Source organism: Gracilinanus agilis, chromosome 1 (genome assembly GCF_016433145.1).
Source record: "Gracilinanus agilis isolate LMUSP501 chromosome 1, AgileGrace, whole genome shotgun sequence".
Taxonomy (NCBI): Eukaryota; Metazoa; Chordata; class Mammalia; order Didelphimorphia; family Didelphidae; genus Gracilinanus; species Gracilinanus agilis.
This window is the reverse complement of record NC_058130.1, coordinates 800142609-800159987: the sequence shown is the minus strand read 5'-3', so window position 1 is coordinate 800159987 and position 17379 is coordinate 800142609. Positions and strand designations below refer to the sequence as shown.

Here is a 17379-nt window from a genome sequence, read left to right as displayed (position 1 = left end):
TGAACTGGACATAGGCTTTGGAAGATCTCAAAATTCAATTAACTCAAGAATTTAAAACTCAATTAAGTCAAGAACTTCACAAACTCAAAAAACAATCAAGAGAGGCTGAAGACAACTTGAAAAAGGAAATACATGAGCTAAAACAAGAAAATAAAGTCTTAAAGGCCAGAATTGGCCAGCTTGAAAATGAAGCAAAGAAGGCAAAAGATGATCTACAAAGAAAATCAGACCAGAAGGAGAAGGTTGACCAAAAAGCAAGGGATGAAATTCAATCTTTAAAAAACAGAACTCAACAACTAGAAGAAAATGACTTCACAAGGCAGCAAGAATATATTAAACAAAATTAAAAAAATGAAAAATTTGAGGAGAATATGAAATACCTCATTGATTCAACCAAAGATCTGGAGAAGAGAGCTAGAAGAGACAACTTAAGAATTATTGGTTTACCAGAACATCATGATAAAAAAAAACATTTAGATAGCATTTTACAAGAAATTATCAGAGAAAATTGCCCAGAAATTCTTGAACAAGAGGGAAAAGTGGAAATTGACAGGATCCACAGATCACCTCCTACATTTAATCCACAACTGACAACTTCCAGGAATATTATAGCCAAATTCAAAAACTACCAGACCAAGGAAAAAATATTAAAAGCTGCCAAAAAGAAGTCATTCAGATATCAGGGAACCACAGTTAGGATATCACAGGATCTGGCTTCATCTACATTGAAGGACCAGAAGGTGTGGGACACAATATTCAGGAAAGCAAGAATCAAGTATATTATTGCAGGGGAAAGTATGGTCATTCAATAAAATTGAGGACTTCCAAACATTCATCAAGAAAAAACCGGACTTAAACAGAGAGTTTGCTGCCCAAACCCAGAACTCAAGAGAATCAACATAAGGTAATTAAGAGAATGGGGGGAGGAGAAAAAAATTCTTTTCTTTAAGGGACACAAGTTCAATCAATTTATATCCCAAGAAGAAAAGAAGGTATTGGCAAATATTAAAAATTATTATTACCAGGGCAGCTGGGTAGCTCAGTGGAGTGAGAGTCAGGCCTAGAGACAGGAGGTCCTAGGTTCAAACCCGGCCTCAGCCACTTCCCAGCTGTGTGACCCTGGGCAAGTCACTTGACCCCCATTGCCCACCCTTACCAATCTTCCACCTATGAGACAATACACCGAAGTACAAGGGTTTAAAAAAAATTATTATTACCAACAGGGTAACTAGAAGAAGTTTACATAGAGGGAACAGGGACAAACTGTATAGTATGAAATGTCAAGAGATATGTAAATATATATTTATGTATGTATAAATATATACAAAACTGGGGGGGAAGAAGATAACAATAAGAAAAAAGGAAAGCAAACAAAAAGGAAGAAATTTATATTCCATAAAGAAGCATGTGGGATTAACAGGGAAAAATAACAATATACTGTAAGGGTAAAGAGGTTAGGGAGAGGGAATATTCAATACTTAAGTGCATTGAAATCAACTTAGAGAAGAAAAATAAGATCCATAGGGGCAGAAAATTGATTCATGCCCTATAGAGAAGTAGAAGGGTAAGAAAGGGACTGGTAGGGAGGGAAGCAATACTAGGGAGGGAGAGGGCTTGGGGGGAGGAGTACCCCGTGGCTTTAAAGAACAATAAGAGGGGAATAAGAAGAGAGGGGGGAGAAAGGGAAGTACAACAAGGGAGGGGATTATAGGAACTGATTAAAAACAAAACACTGGTATAGAAGGAAACAGTGAAAGAAGAAAGGACAGGACTAGGAGAGAGAATCAAAATGTCTGGGAATGCAGAGTTGATAATTATAACTCTGAATGTGAATGGGATGAACTCACCCATAAAACAGAAGCAAATAGCAGAGTGGATTAGAAACCAAAACCCAACCATATGTTGTTTACAAGAAACACACATCAGACAGACAGACAGACATAGAATAAAAATGAGAGGATGGAGCAAAATCTTTTGGGCTTCAAATGAGAAAAAGAAGGCAGGGGTGGCTATCATGATCTCTGACAGAGCCAAAGTAAAAATAGATAAGGTTAAAAGAGATAGGGAAGGTTACTACATCCTAATAAAAGGCAGTATAAACAAGGAAGAAATATCAGTACTCAATATATATGCACCAAATGGAATAGCTTCCAAATTTCTAAAGGAGAAGCTAGTGGAGCTCAAGGATGAAATAGATAGCAAAACCATACTAGTGGGGGACCTGAACCTTCTCCTATCAGATCTAGATAAGTCAAACCAAAAAATAAATAAAAAAGAGATAAGAGAGGTGAATGAAACCCTAGAAAAATTCAAGTTAATAGATATTTGGAGAAAAATAGAGACAAAAAGGAATACACCTTCTTTTCAGCAGCACATGGAACATTCACAAAGATAGACCATGTAATAGGGCACAGAAACATGGCAAACAAATGCAAAAAAGCAGAAATAATAAATGTAACCTTCTCAGATCATAATGCAATAAAAATAGTTATTAGTAAGAATACATGGAGAGGCAAACCAAAAACTAATTGGAAATTAAATAATATGATTCTCCAAAATAATTTAGTGAAAGAACAAATCACAGAAACAATAATTTCATTGAAGACAATGACAATGATGAGACATCTTACCCAAACTTATGGGATGCAGCCAAAGCAGTTCTAAGGGGAAAATTGATATCACTGAGTGCATATATTAACAAATTAGGGACAGCAGAGGTTAATGAATTGGGCATGGAACTTAAAAAACTAGAAAATGAACAAACTAAAAATCCTCAGATGAAAACTAAATTAGAAATACTAAAAATCAAAGGAGAAATTAATAAAATCAAAAGTAAAAGAACTATTGGATTAATAAATAAGAGTAGAAGCTGGTATTTTGAAAAAACAGATAAAATAGACAAAGTACTGGTTAATCTAATTAAAAAAAGGAAAGAAGAAAACCAAATTAATAACATCAAAGATGAAATAGGAGACCTCACCTCTAATGAAGAGGAAGTTAAGGCAATCATTAAAAACAATTTTGCCCAATTATATAGCAATAAATTTAGTAATCTAGGTGATCTGGATGAATATTTGCAAAAATATAAATTGCCTAGATTAACAGCAGAATAAATAGAATACTTAAATAATCCAATATCAGAAAAAGAAATTGAACAGGCCATTAAAGAACTCCCTAAGAAAAAATTGCCAGGGCCTGATGGATTGACAAGTGAATTCTATCAAACATTCAAAGAACAATTAATCTCAATACTATACAAATTATTTGACATAACAAGCAAAGAAGGAGTCTTACCAAACTCCTTTTATGACACAAATATGGTACTGATTCCCAAGCCAGGCAGATCAAAAACAGAGAAAGAAAATTACAGAGCAATCTCCTTAATGAATATAGATGCAAAAATCTTAAATAAAATACTAGCAAAAACACTCCAGCAAGTGATCAAGAGGATCATCCACCATGATCAGGTGGGATTTATTCCAGGAATGCAAGGATGGTTCAACATTAGGACAACCATCCACATAATTGACCATATCAACAAGCAAACCAACAAAAACCACATGATTATCTCAATAGATGCTAAAAAAGCCTTTGACAAAATACAACACCCATTCCTACTGAAAACACTAGAAAGTATAGGAATAGAAGGTTCTTTCCTAAAAATAATAAACAGTATATATTTTAAACCATCAACAAGCATCATATGCAATGGGGATAAATTAGAAGCCTTTCCAATAAGATCAGGTGTGAAACAAGGATGCCCATTATCACCTCTTTTATTTAACATTGTACTAGAAACACTAGCAGTAGCAATTAGAGAAGAAAAAGAAATTGAAGGTATTAAAATAGGCAAGGATTGGGGCAGCTGGGTAGCTCAGTGAATTGAGAGCCAGGCCTAGAGATGGGAGGTCCTAGGTTCAAATCTGTCCTCAGCCACTTCCCAGTTGTGTGACCCTGGGCAAGTCACTTGACCCCCATTGCCTACCCTTACCACTCTTCTGCCTTGGAGCCAATACACAGTATTGACTCCAAGACGGAAGGTAAGGGTTTTAAAAAAAATAGGCAAGGAGGAGACTAAGCTATCACTCTTTGCAGATGATATGATGGTCTACTTAAAAAATCCTAGAGAATCAACTAAAAAGCTAGTAGAAATAATCAACAACTTTAGCAAAGTTGCAGGATACAAAATAAATGCACATAAATCATTTCTATAAATTTCCAACACATTAGAGCAGCAAGAGGTAGAAAGAGAAACACCATTTAAAATCACCCTAGACAATATAAAATACTTAGGAATCTATCTACCAAAACAAATACAGGAATTATACAAACATAACTACAAAACACTTTCCAAAAAAGTAAAACTAGATCTAAACAATTGGAAAAACATTGAGTGCTCATGGGTAGGATGAGCTAACATAATAAAAATGAACATTCTACCCAAATTAATTTACTTATTTAGTGCCATACCTATCAAATTGCCAAAAACCTTTTTTACTACATTAGAAAAAACGATAACAAAGTTTATTTGGAAGAACAAAAGATCAAGAATATCAAGGGAAATAATGAAAAAACCGTGAAGGAAGGTGGCTTAGCAGTACCAGATATTAAGCTATACTATAAAGCAGCGGTCATCAAAACAATATGGTATTGGCTAAGAGATAGAAGAGAGGATCAGTGGAATAGACTTGGGGTAAGTGATGTCAGTAAGACAGTGTATGATAAACCCAAAGAGCCCAACTTTTAGGACAAAAATCCACTATTTGACAAAAACTGCTGGGAAAATTGGAAAACAATATGGGAGAGATTAGGTCTAGATCAACATCTCACACCCTACACCAAGATAAATTCAGAATGGGTGAAAGACTTAAATATAAAGAAGGAAACTGTAAGAAAATTAGGTGAACACAGAATAGTATACCTGTCAGATCTCTGGGAAAGGAAAAATTTTAAAACCAAACAAGAGTTAAAAAAATTACAAAATGTAAAATAAATAATTTTGATTATATTAAATTAAAACGGTTTTGTACAAAGAAAAACAATGCAACCAAAATCAGAAGGGAAACAACAAACTGGGAAAAAATCTTTATAACAAAAAATTCTGACAGAGGTCTAATTACTCAAATATACAAGGAGCTAAATCAATTGTATAAAAAAATCAAGCCATTCCCCAATTAATAAATGGGCAAGAGACATGATTAGGCAATTTTCAGATAAAGAAATAAAAAGTATCAATAAGCACCTGAGAAAGTGCTCTAAATCTCTAATAATTAAAGAAATGGAAATCAAAACAACTCTGAGGTATCACCTCACACCTAGCAGATTGGCTAAAATGATAGCAGGGGAGAGTAATGAATGTTGGAGGGGGATGTGGCAAAATTGGGACGTTAATGCATTGCTGGTGGAGTTGTGAACTGATCCAGCCATTCTGGATGGCAATTTGGAACTATGCCCAAAGAGCGATAAAAGAATGCCTGCCCTTTGATCCAGCCATACCATTGCTGGGATTGTACCCCAAAGAGATCATAGATAAATAGACTCGCACAAAAATATTTATAGCTGCGTTCTTTGTGGTGGCAAAAAACTGGAAAGCAAGGGTATGCCCTTCAATTGGGGAATGGGTGAACAAATTGTGGTATCTGTTGGTGATGGAATACTATTATGCTCAAAGGAATAATGAACTGGAGGAATTCCATGTGAACTGGAAAGACCTCCAGGAAGTGATGCAGAGTGAAAGGAGCAGAGCCAGAAGAACATTGTACACAGAGACGGATATACCATGGTAAAATTGAATGTAATGGACATCTGTACTAGCAGCAATGCAATGACCCAAGACAATTCTGAGGGATTTATGGAAAGGAACTCTACCCACATTCAGAGGAAGAACTACAGGAGTAGAAACACAGAAGAAAAACAACTGCTTGGACACTTGGGTTGATGAGGACATGATTGGGGATGTAGACCTGAAAAGACCACACCCATGTAACTATCAATAATGTGTAAATAAGTCTTGACTGACCACACATAATAAAACCAGTGGAAATGCGAATTGGCTACAGAGGAGGGGGGCGGGGGGTTGAGGGGGTGAAGGGGAAAGTAAAAACATGACTTATGTAACCATGGAAAATTTTTCTAAAAATAAAAAATTATTAAAAAAAAAAAACCTAGTTAACTGCCTGAACGCACTTACTTCCAACATTCCAGAATCTTTATCCTCCTGGCACTCTCCCTTATAGACCTGGCATGCTAAAATACTCTTCCTTATAACAGTTGTAACCTGGTTTTGTCCTTAGGACCCAATAGGGTGCCAGGGTGGCTACAAGGATGAAGATGGAGTTGAAGATCTTGGAGAAGTGATGGATGCCTAGGGCAGGGTGGGTATTGAAATAGGTAACTAAATAAATATTATTAGGTTCATGGTAAAATGATTAAGAGGAGTTAAATGATTTCTAGGTTCTTGATGTAACCCTTGGGCCAGTTATTCAGAATCCTTTAGATTTAGAAAAGATTCAGGGAAAGACCCACAAGGTAACAATAAGATGTTAAACAAGGGTTTAGTATAAACTGGGACAGGTAAAGGAAGGTGTAGGGGGCCTTCAAACCCTTCCTGAATGACAGAGTTGCAGGGGTGATCCTGGAACTGCACAGTAGACTCCAGGGAGGATGGAAACCCCTCACTTAGGTATCCCTGTGTGACTCTTCTTTTACTAACACTCTTTATTATTGAAATTATTGTGATCAATGTTCCCACTCAGCCCCAGGGAAATACAGAAGAACATTATAGGCTATTATTAGAGCCCTTACAGGCCCCCTAGAAACTCCTAGGAAATTCCCACCGTTAGAAACAGAAATTCCCCTAAAATCACCTCATAACAAACCAGCAATTAGTGAGTTAATGCTAAAGACCTTAATTCCTCAACAGAAACTGCAGATTTCACAATTCTCATGCACAGATGTCTGCAGAATAGCTCCCAAGTTTCTCTGATCCTTGATGTGGAATGTTAACACAAAGAGAAAGGAGGACAAGGATGAAAAATTAAAGTAGGGTGTCTCCGGAGTGTTCTCGTCAAACCCCAGAGCTCAAAGAACAGAACAAACTCACCTTTGAAAAATATTGAAAAATAAAAGGCTGTATTGAAATAATATTTGGGTGTTAGGGTTACTGTATCTTTGAACTCTGTAATTAATTGTGTAATTGTGTAATCAACTAGCCAAGGAATCACTTACTGATCAATTACAATCATGCTTAAATCTGATTGGCTAAAATGCAATTGACCATTCTCCTAGCTGAAATGCACACACTTGTACCTCACAAATGGGTGGGAATGGTAATTTCCAACCTGGTTATTTCATGATGAATTATTCCTGACAAGCTTTGCATCTTTTGTTAATCATAAAGAACAAGATAATCATAGAATATTAATCAAATGATTTTTGTAATTTAGAAAAAGTTAATGCATGGATTAATCTATTATCTCTAAGAAAAAATGTATGGTGAGAATGGAAATCATGCCAACATGTATGTAATCTTTAGAAAAGGATATAAATAAAGAAGCCAGCAGATGGCAGACAGAACAGCTTCTGCAAGCCTTAACGAATCTCTGGCTGTTCTCATTCCGTCTCAAACCACTTAACTGTTCCATCCCCGAGATTATCTGGACCTGCTCCAGCTGGCTTCTGGCAGGAAGGGAGTGGGATGATCTAACTGGGGTAGAACTAAATTCCTCCCATCAAAGTCCAACAGGTTTCTACACTGATCTTTACCTCAGTTTTACCCAGCTAACTGTATTAAGTCCTAACCAGAATTCCCACCCCCCACCCTTGGTAATATGAAGAATAAGGGAAAGCTGGAAAGTACACAGGCCCACTGGGTTTGTAGGGAGATCTCACAATTGATGTCTTCAAGGTCTGGCAGGGGTCCAGTAGAGTCTCAGCAACATAAAATCCAAAAGGAAGGGGAGGAAGGATCTGGCTACACAGTCCACCTGTGTAGCTTACCAAACTCAAACTCTTCCTGGCTTATGAAAGGCTTGAAGGATAATTCAATCAGACATGGTATCCAGAGAGAGCCAGTATTTCCAGAGAGTAAGTCCAGGACAAATTGTTACCAAAAAGTCACTGACCCCAGAGTTCTGGAAGCCTTTCTCTCTGCCTCTGCCTGGTACTTCCTGTTTTCCCTAATTTCACTATAATAGTATACAAGGTGAAGGTCATTGGGATCTAAGCAGAAGTGAGGTGAGACTCATTCATGTGGCATGCCCTTGGGCACAGGATGGTGAGAGACAAAAATACATGTCCAGGCAGTGAGATTGGGCAGGAGCTCCATGATGGAAGTGGAGTTCAGAGCCAGGATGAATTCACAGAAGGAGTATCTGACAGCCCCGAGGTGCTGGGACTCTGGCACCACCCCATGTACCATGGCTTCCTGGTCTTCAAGAGGAGCTACTACTCAGGAAGCCTTTCTTTTTTCATTATTAATTATTTTTATTTTAATAACAAATTTCCACATAAGTTTTCCAAGTTTATGATTCATGTTGCCTCCCCCACCCTCTTCCCTCCTCCTTCCTGGAGCCGATGAGCAATTCAATCTGGTTTATGCATGTATTATGATATGTAGAGAATTTCTATACAATATACAATAGAGATTTCTACATCTGAGAGGCTTACTGGGTGAGTAAGTTGAGCTGAAGAAAGAGGTTTGAGCTGGTGGACTTCTGGCTCAAGAACACCAGGGCTTTCACATGGAGATGGAGCCTTCAGGAAGCCCCTGCCAGAGTGTTGAACTGGACTTCATTTTGTCAGAGAAGAACTTAGGACTGGTAGGTCTGATAAGGCTCTGTTTCTTTCCCACATTTTCCCCTTTCACTTTCTGTACCTTATTGTAAACAAAAGCTACTAACAGTTATTTTGACACAGTGTTATTTTTGTAACTATCATATTGAGTCAAATCCAATTTTAATTCTTACATACTCCCACAGTTTTCTGTCTGTAGGTGGAGAGTATTTTTTCAAAAGTCCCTTATAATTGTCCTGGATTTTTGTACTACTGTTTGAAGCAAAATCTATCACATTTGATTGTCTGGTAGGATTGCTGTCATTGGGTATAATGATCTCCTGGTTCTTCTCATTTCACTTTGTATAAGTTCATGTAGGTCTTCCCAGTTTTCTCTGAAATCTTCCTGTTCATTACTCTTTATAGCACAACCATATTCCATCACCATCCTAAACCACAATCTGTTCAGCCATTCTCCAACGAAGGGAAGTCCCTTTAGTCTCTAATTCTTTGCCAACTCAAAATGGGCAGCTAGAAATATTTTTGTACAACTAGGTTCTTTCCTGTTTATCTCTTTGGGTTTTAGACCCAGTAGTGGCATTACCAGATCAAAGGGCATGCACAGTTTTGTAGCCCTTTGGGTATAGTTCTAAATTTCCCTCCAGAATGGTTGGATCCATTCATAACTAGGAAGCCATCTTGTTTCCCATTTACTTCACCACCCATCTTATTATGCACACTTCAGCAGAGGCACTCCCCATGACTTCCCTGTACAAGACTTGCTCTTCTGATTGGCCAATATGACAGTAAAGCATAATAATAAATGTTGGAGGAGATGTGGCAAAATTGGAGAACTAATACATTGCTGGTGGAGTTGTAAATTAGTCCAAACCTTCTGGAGGGCAATATGAAACTACACCCAAAGAGCTTTAAAAGAATGCCTGCCCTTTGATCCAGCCATATCATTGCCAGGTTTGTACCCCAAAGAGATAATAAGGAAAAAGACTTGTCCAAAAATATTTATTTTTTAAAATATTTTTATTTTGAATGTTTTCCCATAGTTACATGATTCATGTTTTTTTCCCTTTTCCCAAATCCTCCGAACCCCCCTTAGCTGATGCATAATTCCACTAGGTTTTACATGTATCATTGATTAAGACCTAATTCCATATTATTGATAGTTGGGTTAGAATTATCATTTAGTGTCTTCATCCCCAATAATATCCCCATCAGCCCACACATTCAAGCAGTTGTTTTTCCTCTGTGTTTCTCCTCCCACAGTTCTTCCTCTGAATGTGGCTTGTTTTCTTTCTCATAAGTCCCTCAGCCTTTCTCCTGATTCTTGCATTGCTGCTAGTAGAAAAGTCCATTATGTCCAATTGTACTACAATGTATCTGTCTCTGTGTACAACGTTCTCCTGGTTCTGCTTCTTTCACTCTACATCAATTCCTGGAGGTCATTCTAGTTCACATGGAATTCCTCCATTTCTTTATTCCTTTGAACAAATAGAATTCCATCACCAACAGATACCACAATTTGTTCAGTCATTCCCAAAAACATTTATAGCCATGCTTTTTGTGGTGGCAAAAAATTGGAAAATGAGAAGGTGTCCCCCAGTTGGGGAATGGCCAAACAGATTGTGGTATCTGATGGGGATGAATACAATTGTGCTGAAAGGAATGATTAACTGGAGGATTTCTATGTGAACTAGAAAAACCTCCATGAACTGATGCAGAGCGAAAGTAGCAGAACCAGGAAAATGTTGTGCACAGAGACTTGATGCATTGTAGCAACAATCAAATGTAATGGACTCTGCTACTAGCAGCAAGGCAATGACCCAGGACAATTGCGAGGGCCTGGGGAGAAAAAGCACTATCCACAACAAGAGAAAGAACTGTGGGAGCAGAAAGGCAGAAGGAAAACACTAGATTCATCACTTGTTTATTTGGGTATAGGTTGGGGGGTTGGGGTTTTAAAAGATTGCTCTATTGCAAAAATGAATAATAAGGAAATAGGTATCAAGTGATAACATTTGTACGGTGGAATTGCTTGTTGGCTCTGGGAGGAGGGACAGAAGAGGGGAGGGAAAGAACATGAATCATAGCAACATGGAAAAATATAAGAATAAATTAAAAAACCCAACGAGACTTGCTCTTCTCATTTTACAGAGGAGGAAACTAAAGACTAGCCAGAGATGGTGGCTCTCTGCTAAGTGCCAGAGTTCTGACTTCTGATCTGAAGCTGCAGCCCCCATAGCGTGCCTTACCTTCGGCTCGTGCCTAACAAAGGCTTGGGGCATCATTCCAAGCAGTGGCCTCTTGGCTGAAGCCTGGCTGGTGGCCTCCCCATGAGCCAAGCCCTGTTGTTCCTGTGGGGCCGGAGCAAGATGATGACACATCTGGGCAGGAAGATGAAGCCCAACAGAGCAGCATTGGAGGTCAGGATGCCAAAGGCCTGGACAGCTGCTGCCCCTGCCCGGCCCCTGCTGTGGATCTGGGCAGGCAGGGAGGCCAGCCAGACGCTCACACATACGGCCATGCTGAGGGTGAGAAGGTGGGCTTCACAAAAGCCACCGGGAAGCTGGCGCGTCATCAGGGCCAGCACAAAGCCAGCCAAAGCCAGGAGGCCCATGATGCCCCAGAAACCAGGAGGCAAGGCCTCACGACACTCAGGAGGGACCGTGTTGGGGGCCAATGATGTGCTCTGGTCATTGGGGGCAGCCCATAACCAGACAATACAGATACCAGCCTGGACCACAAGGGGCCCTGCAACCATAGCCCGAGGCAGGCCAGGCCCCAGACATATCTGAAGGGGGCTGGCTGGCTGGACCACTCGGAAGGCCACGAGGACGACAGCAGTCCTAGCCAGCACACAGGAGATTGCCATGGTGAAGGTGAGGCTGAAGGCCACCTGGCGAAGTCGGCAATCAAATCGGCCGCGGCGACCAAGGAAGAGAAGGGAGCTGAGGCTACAGAGCAGCAGGGAGGTGAGCAGGAGGGCGCTGAGGCCTGGGCTGCTGGCTCGCACCAGGGGAGTGTGACGATGGCAGACAAAGACCACCAGCACTACACCTGTGGCCAGAGACACACAGACTCCGAGGCAGGCCAGCACAGCCCCAAGGGGATCCCCGAACTGGAGGAATACATCAGGCTGCAGCTCACATCGATCCCTTGATGGGCTGGGCCACAGAGTGTCATCAGGGCACCTCTCACATGTGGTAGCATCTGCTGAAAAGGAAGGGCCATGTTGGGGTATGTGGCTACCCTCTCTGCAGCGGCCAGCCCAGCAGCAGCCCAGAAGAAAGGGCCACCCCTTGGCTGGTCCCTGAAATGGATGCTATGTGCTAGCTGCCCAGGGCTTTTTTCAGGAGGCGTGGCTGGCTGTCTCTGGAATGTGGTCCCGGCCTTCCCAAGGCAGGCTTGGATTCCTGTCTGCAGGGGAGCACGAGAAGGGACCGAAAGGTGCCAACTCCGCATTGGCCTCCAATCAGTTCTCCCTTCCCTGCATGGGGCATGGTTTGGGAGGCTTGAACAGCTTCACAGACAACAGCCTTTCAACAGGGGAGGGTGCCCTCATCTCCTGTCCTCTACTTGACTCATTCACACAGATGCCGGCGACCCAAAAGGCCAGCAAAGACAGCAAACGGTAAGAGATCTGCTCAAGCCGAGAGCAAAGATAAATCTGAGAATTCCCACAGATTAGATACCTGAAGATTCAGAAAGGAGCGAAATAGTTTGGGTCAAGAGAAAGGCTCCACCACGCCGAAGGGGATATTTGGCCATTTTTAGGGAGGAAGTGAGGAAGCTCATTTCCCCTCCCAGTCTGCCCTCCTGAGTCAATCTCTCTGCACTTATCTGGAGTTGGTCCCCCAGACACACGTGCCCTCTCCAAGAAGGAATGAATAATGTCTGCCTTCTCCAAAGCTCTCATGCCCACTCCCCCACTCATACTAATTCATGCCTGAGCCACAAACAGCTCACAAAATGTCTCCGGCTTGAAATCCCAGTGATACTCGATTTGAAAGAACTCTTGCGGGGGGGGACAACGTGTGGAAAATGTCCCTGAAGAAAAGGCTTCGAGGGAAGGGAAAGAACATGAATCATGTAACCAGGGGAAATAATCAAAATGTAAAATAAAAAAGGTCTTGTTTCTAAGCTGTATAATGGAATGGCCAGAGGATGGGAATAGGCAGTTTTCTGAGGAAGGCTTCTCTGCTATTGACAGCCCTATTGGGGCAGGGGAAAGTGGCAGATCTCGGAAGTTCTGCCTCATACCCTTTGGTTGGTGAAGTGGGGGGAAAAAAAGGGAAAGTAACACGTGCTGGAGGAGCTGTGGAGAAATCGGTATATGAATGCCCCATTGGTGGAGCTGATTCTAGAAAGTAATTAGAACTATGTCCGAATGGCTATTAGAATGTCCGGAGTTCCTTTGGACTGGAGGAGTGACGTCCTCACCAGTTCCATATTCACCAAAGAAAGATGTCCAGGAAAAAGAAGCCCATCTCTAGAGAAACCCGAGGGCTAGATCCTTTTCGTGGTAGCAAAGAATTATACGCTGGTGATGGAAAAGTGGTGCCCAACAGCTGTGTGATGGCTGGCCGAGGTCTGGGCTCTGCCTGGGATGGAATCCTCTTGGGCTGTATGAAAGGATGATGGGAAGGATCTCCGAGCAATTCAGGAAGATGTGGGAAATGTTGCAGAGGGAAGCAAGCTTTGAAGCAAGAGCAAACTCGGCCACTCATAATCTGGCAAAGACCAACACCTTTGAGCCACTTGGGAAGCCACTGCCATGATGACGTGGCACTGGTGCTAAGGACACATGATGAAATGCGCTGCTCACACTCCCCAGGGAGATGATGGACACAGAGTCTATGCCTGTCCATGGCCAGTGGGGGAATTTGTCTTCCTTGGCTATATCCCTCTGGAAAAGGGGGTTTGTCTCTTCTTGCCTTCTCACGGCAGTAGTTGGCTCTTCAATTGAAAATGAACTAAAGTGTCATTTTGAACATCTACAAAGCGAATTTGTAAAAGGGTCCCAGACATCTATGCTCATTTGCTGCAATCACAGCTGAAGAACTGAAGGCACACCCAAGGCTAGGCATGTAGCGAGCAGCTGAGCGGACTGGTAAAACCAAGCTGTGTGGCTCAAGAGCCGGAGCCAAGACTCTGGCCACTCCTCCCTTTCTATCTTGCCCTCCTTCTCAGCTTCCAGACCAACTCCCAAGTGCCACCCAGAAGCCAGTAGAGGCCTTTGCAGAGTCCAAACAATTCCTGACCAAGCTACCCTAGAGGGTAGAGAGAGGAGCGATTCCTCCAGCCCTGGGCCTGTGCCCACAATGGCTAAGAGAGCAGCTTCTTTCAAATCTTATGTCCCTCACTATGGTGGGGGCTGCAATTCCGATACACCTAGCCTCTGGGGCCCCATCTAGCTTGAGTGGCCTCAGTGGCCACAGCTAGCACACCTGTCAGGGGCCCTGTTTGGCCAGCCAAACCCAGAGAGATCATGTTCTTTGTGAGAAGACTCCAGAGTCCCCTTCTTCCTCCACCCACCCCAAGAGTTTACAGCTGACTGTGGTCATGAGGCCAGGTCCTCCGCTGCCTCTGATGGCCACACAGCCAGCCTACAGCACCTGGTCCCTTAGCCCTGCTTTCCAGACCTGAGAGGGGTCTGACACTCAGGAGACAGGCATTGTCTCCCCCTGCAGTTAGGACCCTCAGAGACGTAAGGCTTGTCCACTCGGAGGCCAGTCAGAGCTGTGTTTCCTGCAGGGCTCTGCCTGAACACCAGGGAAAGGGCTGAGCAAAGGCCACAAAGGCTGACACACCTAGCTGGGCCCTGGACCAAGAAGGAAACAGAAGCTGTGGAGCAAGGGCTCGTCAGGAGTACCACCTCCTCCCCGCCCACCTGCCCATGGGCTGTGCTAGACAACTTCCAAGGACCCTTCAATTTTCCATCTGTGACCCTAAGGTGGTCCTTCCGGGAAGAAGGGGGTGGTAGAAAGTCCCTCACCTTTGTGTTCAGACACTTGGCCCTCAGGGCACTGGACGCAAGTGAAACAGCAGGTCGCCTGGCCACTCTTGGACGTCCTCCAGGTTCCAGGAGGGCAGGTCTCTGGACAGACAGAGGAGTTGTGGAGCTATGGCAGGGGAATGTCACCTCATGAATCCAGAAGACCCTTTAGTACTTCCTCCCTGCAGCCCCCTATTCTATCCCTATTCCAGAGACCCCATCCCCACAGCCACAGACCATCTCATCTGCCTAGAGACCTTCCCTGGCTCTAGCTCCTTCTGGCTGCTGGCCACCTTCCCAACATACTGCTCTGTGCCCAACATCGTCCCCTGTGGCCAAGAGGAAAGTCACATACTGCCTGTGAGAATCCTAGCAATGCTATTTGCTGGTTGTATGGCTGTGAGCCAATTTCTTCTCCTCTTTAGGTCTCAGTTTCTTCATCTATAAAATGGGCTGGGCATCTTCTGAGGTTTGGGCAAGCACCAAGACTAAGATGTAGGATGAGAGCTGGGCCATGATCTGACTGGTTAATCTACACATACAATTCTTGGAGCCAGGAAAGAGGTGAGGCTACTGGTCGCTTGAGAGCCTTCTCTGGGATTGGGTGAAGTGCAGGGGAAGTGGGGATGAACCCTTGGTTGACCAAGCCTGGGCCTCACTCCTGATGAAGGTCTGACAGAGGCCACAGTGCCCCCTAGCTGCCACAAACCAAACTCTATGGCCTCCAAGCCTCTCCCCAACAAGTCTCTCTTCATCCAAGTGTGCTCCTGTTTCTTCCTAACCACGGGTTTCCACCCCTCAACCCAGCCTCCCAGAGGACAGCAGGGTGATCACTTCTCTTCTACTGGGCTCGGTTTCCTCTTGGGGCCTCAGGGTCCACCTATGGACTCACGTTTGGGCTTCAGACTAGGAAGCTCCCCCGATCATTTTCAGATGAGCCATCGTCCAGCCAGGGCTAGACAGGGCTTTGGCCAATCGGAACTGAGCACAGAGAGACTCAAAAACTATTGGTTAGGTGAATGAACACCTGAATAAGTGAATGGCTTTCCCCCCACCTGTTCCTTCCTCCATTCCAAAGTGAGCCCACTCTCATTCATCTGCAGCTGGAGTTCCTGGGACGCCGTGCCATCGAATGTGGCGATTTCCTGGAAGGGAGCAGAGGCCCGGGGGCCAGGCTGCCATCTCATGATGTCGTAAAGAGCTGGCGGATCTCCATGGGCGTCAAAGGCCACCTCTTCTCCATGGCTGTTCCGGAATCTCACCCTCCTCAGGTAGTACAGGAGCTAGGGGCAGAGATTGGGGGACAGAAGCAAGCGGGGGTCAGAGAAGAGCCTCCTTCTTCCAGTCTCATCAGGCTTCTGCTGCACGGTAGCTGGGGAGCCCCCTGAGTAACCGTGAGGAGCACCCATTCCCACGCCCAAGCACTCCTTCACCATGCATGCAAGGGGCCCTCAGCCATGGGCAGAGGCCAGTGGTGGGCAGCCACGGTTATGGTGGGAAGAGGCCTGAGCTGAGGGTCAAGATAGAAAGTGGAGGTAGGACTTGCCCACACTGGGGGAGCCGGTTCAAGTTGCTTCCTCTCCCCAAGTCTGTTTCCTGATCCAAGAAAGGCCCGTCATTCTCCTTTCATACCTGCCTCACGGGACTGCCGACTGAGGATCCCAGTGAAGGAGGCTCTAGAGGTTTGAGAGTGAAGAGCGGGGGCCTGCCTGACCCAGAGAGGGAGGGCTCCCGAAGCCCCAAATAAAGACTTGCTATCCAAGGTCCCAAGTCCCTGGTAATGCTGGGCCACCTCAAAAGAAGGAGGGTGACAGGAAGCCTTAGGGACCATCTGGCCCACCCGAGTTCATGAGGGAGCCCAACCCCACCCTGGTCCAAGGGACGATTGTCCAAAATCCAGGAAGGGAAGGGGATGGCCTTTGGCTCCGAATTCAGAAGGCGACCCACCACTGGCCGGAAGATTGGCTTCCTGCAACTCTGGAGAGCGGGGCCCGCCTTTCCCAGGGCCTGCCGCCTCCCTGCCAGGGGCTAAGGGACTTCTGCACGGCGTTGCAGAGGATCCAACATGGCAGAGGCCAGGGCTTCCCTGCTGACAGGCTCGATGCCCCACACACGGTCTGGCTCCGTGCATCGAGCATGAGCCAGACAATGTCCAGGGGGTGGGGAGGGGGCTAGGAAAGCAAAGGCTTTCGGGGCTCACGAGCAGCAGGAGCTTCAAAGCTCAGGCATTATGTTCAGGGGGGCGGCAGGGGGGGCCAGCGGCGCTCGGGAAAGGCGAGGCAGCCAGAAGAGAGAGACCCATCGACTGGGGAAGGGATTCACCGACCAGGCGGCAGCTGCTCTGGGCCTCAGAGCCTTCGAGAGCTGCCAGGACCCCAGAAATGGGAAGATCGCATGCCAGGGTGTAGCCGAGACGGAACTTGGACTCGGGTCCATCTTGCTGACACTGAGACGAACTCCCAAGCCACTGCTCCACACTGCCAGCTGCCACTTCTCTGGGAAATTCCTGCTGGGGGGAGGGAGGGTCTGCTTTCCCAAAGGATAACTTGAGATCTCGCAATGGCAGGGCCCAGAGTCTTGCAAATGCATGCAAAGAA

At 44.2% G+C, this 17379-nt stretch overlaps 2 protein-coding genes across 2 annotated transcripts in view; one reads left to right on the top strand and one right to left on the bottom strand.

Moving 5' to 3' along the window:
• The window catches only part of LOC123230605 (zinc finger protein 501-like), a 95949-nt gene that overhangs the window by 37016 nt on the left and 41554 nt on the right, over window positions 1-17379 (top strand). The gene's annotated exons all lie outside the window — the stretch shown is intronic.
• LOC123232590 (vomeronasal type-2 receptor 26-like) lies at window positions 11072-16218 on the bottom strand. Its single transcript, XM_044659001.1, has 4 exons — window positions 16150-16218; window positions 15838-16065; window positions 14783-14909; window positions 11072-12000 (listed from the first exon to the last, which is right to left on the bottom strand). The coding sequence occupies exons 1-4, from the start codon at window positions 16216-16218 to the stop codon at window positions 11072-11074; spliced, it is 1353 nt and encodes a 450-aa protein (XP_044514936.1).

Coding starts and splice junctions, on each gene's coding strand:
- LOC123232590 (XM_044659001.1), bottom strand. CDS start 16,218: ATGGTGAAGGAGTGCTTGGGCGTGGGAATGGGTGCTCCTCACGGTTAC. Junction 16,066..16,149: donor CAGGGGGCTCCCCAGCTACC/GTGCAGCAGAAG, acceptor CTCTGCCCCTAG/CTCCTGTACTACCTGAGGAG. Junction 12,001..14,782: donor CCAAGTGTCTGAACACAAAG/GTGAGGGACTTT, acceptor CTTCCTTTTCAG/CAGATGCTACCACATGTGAG.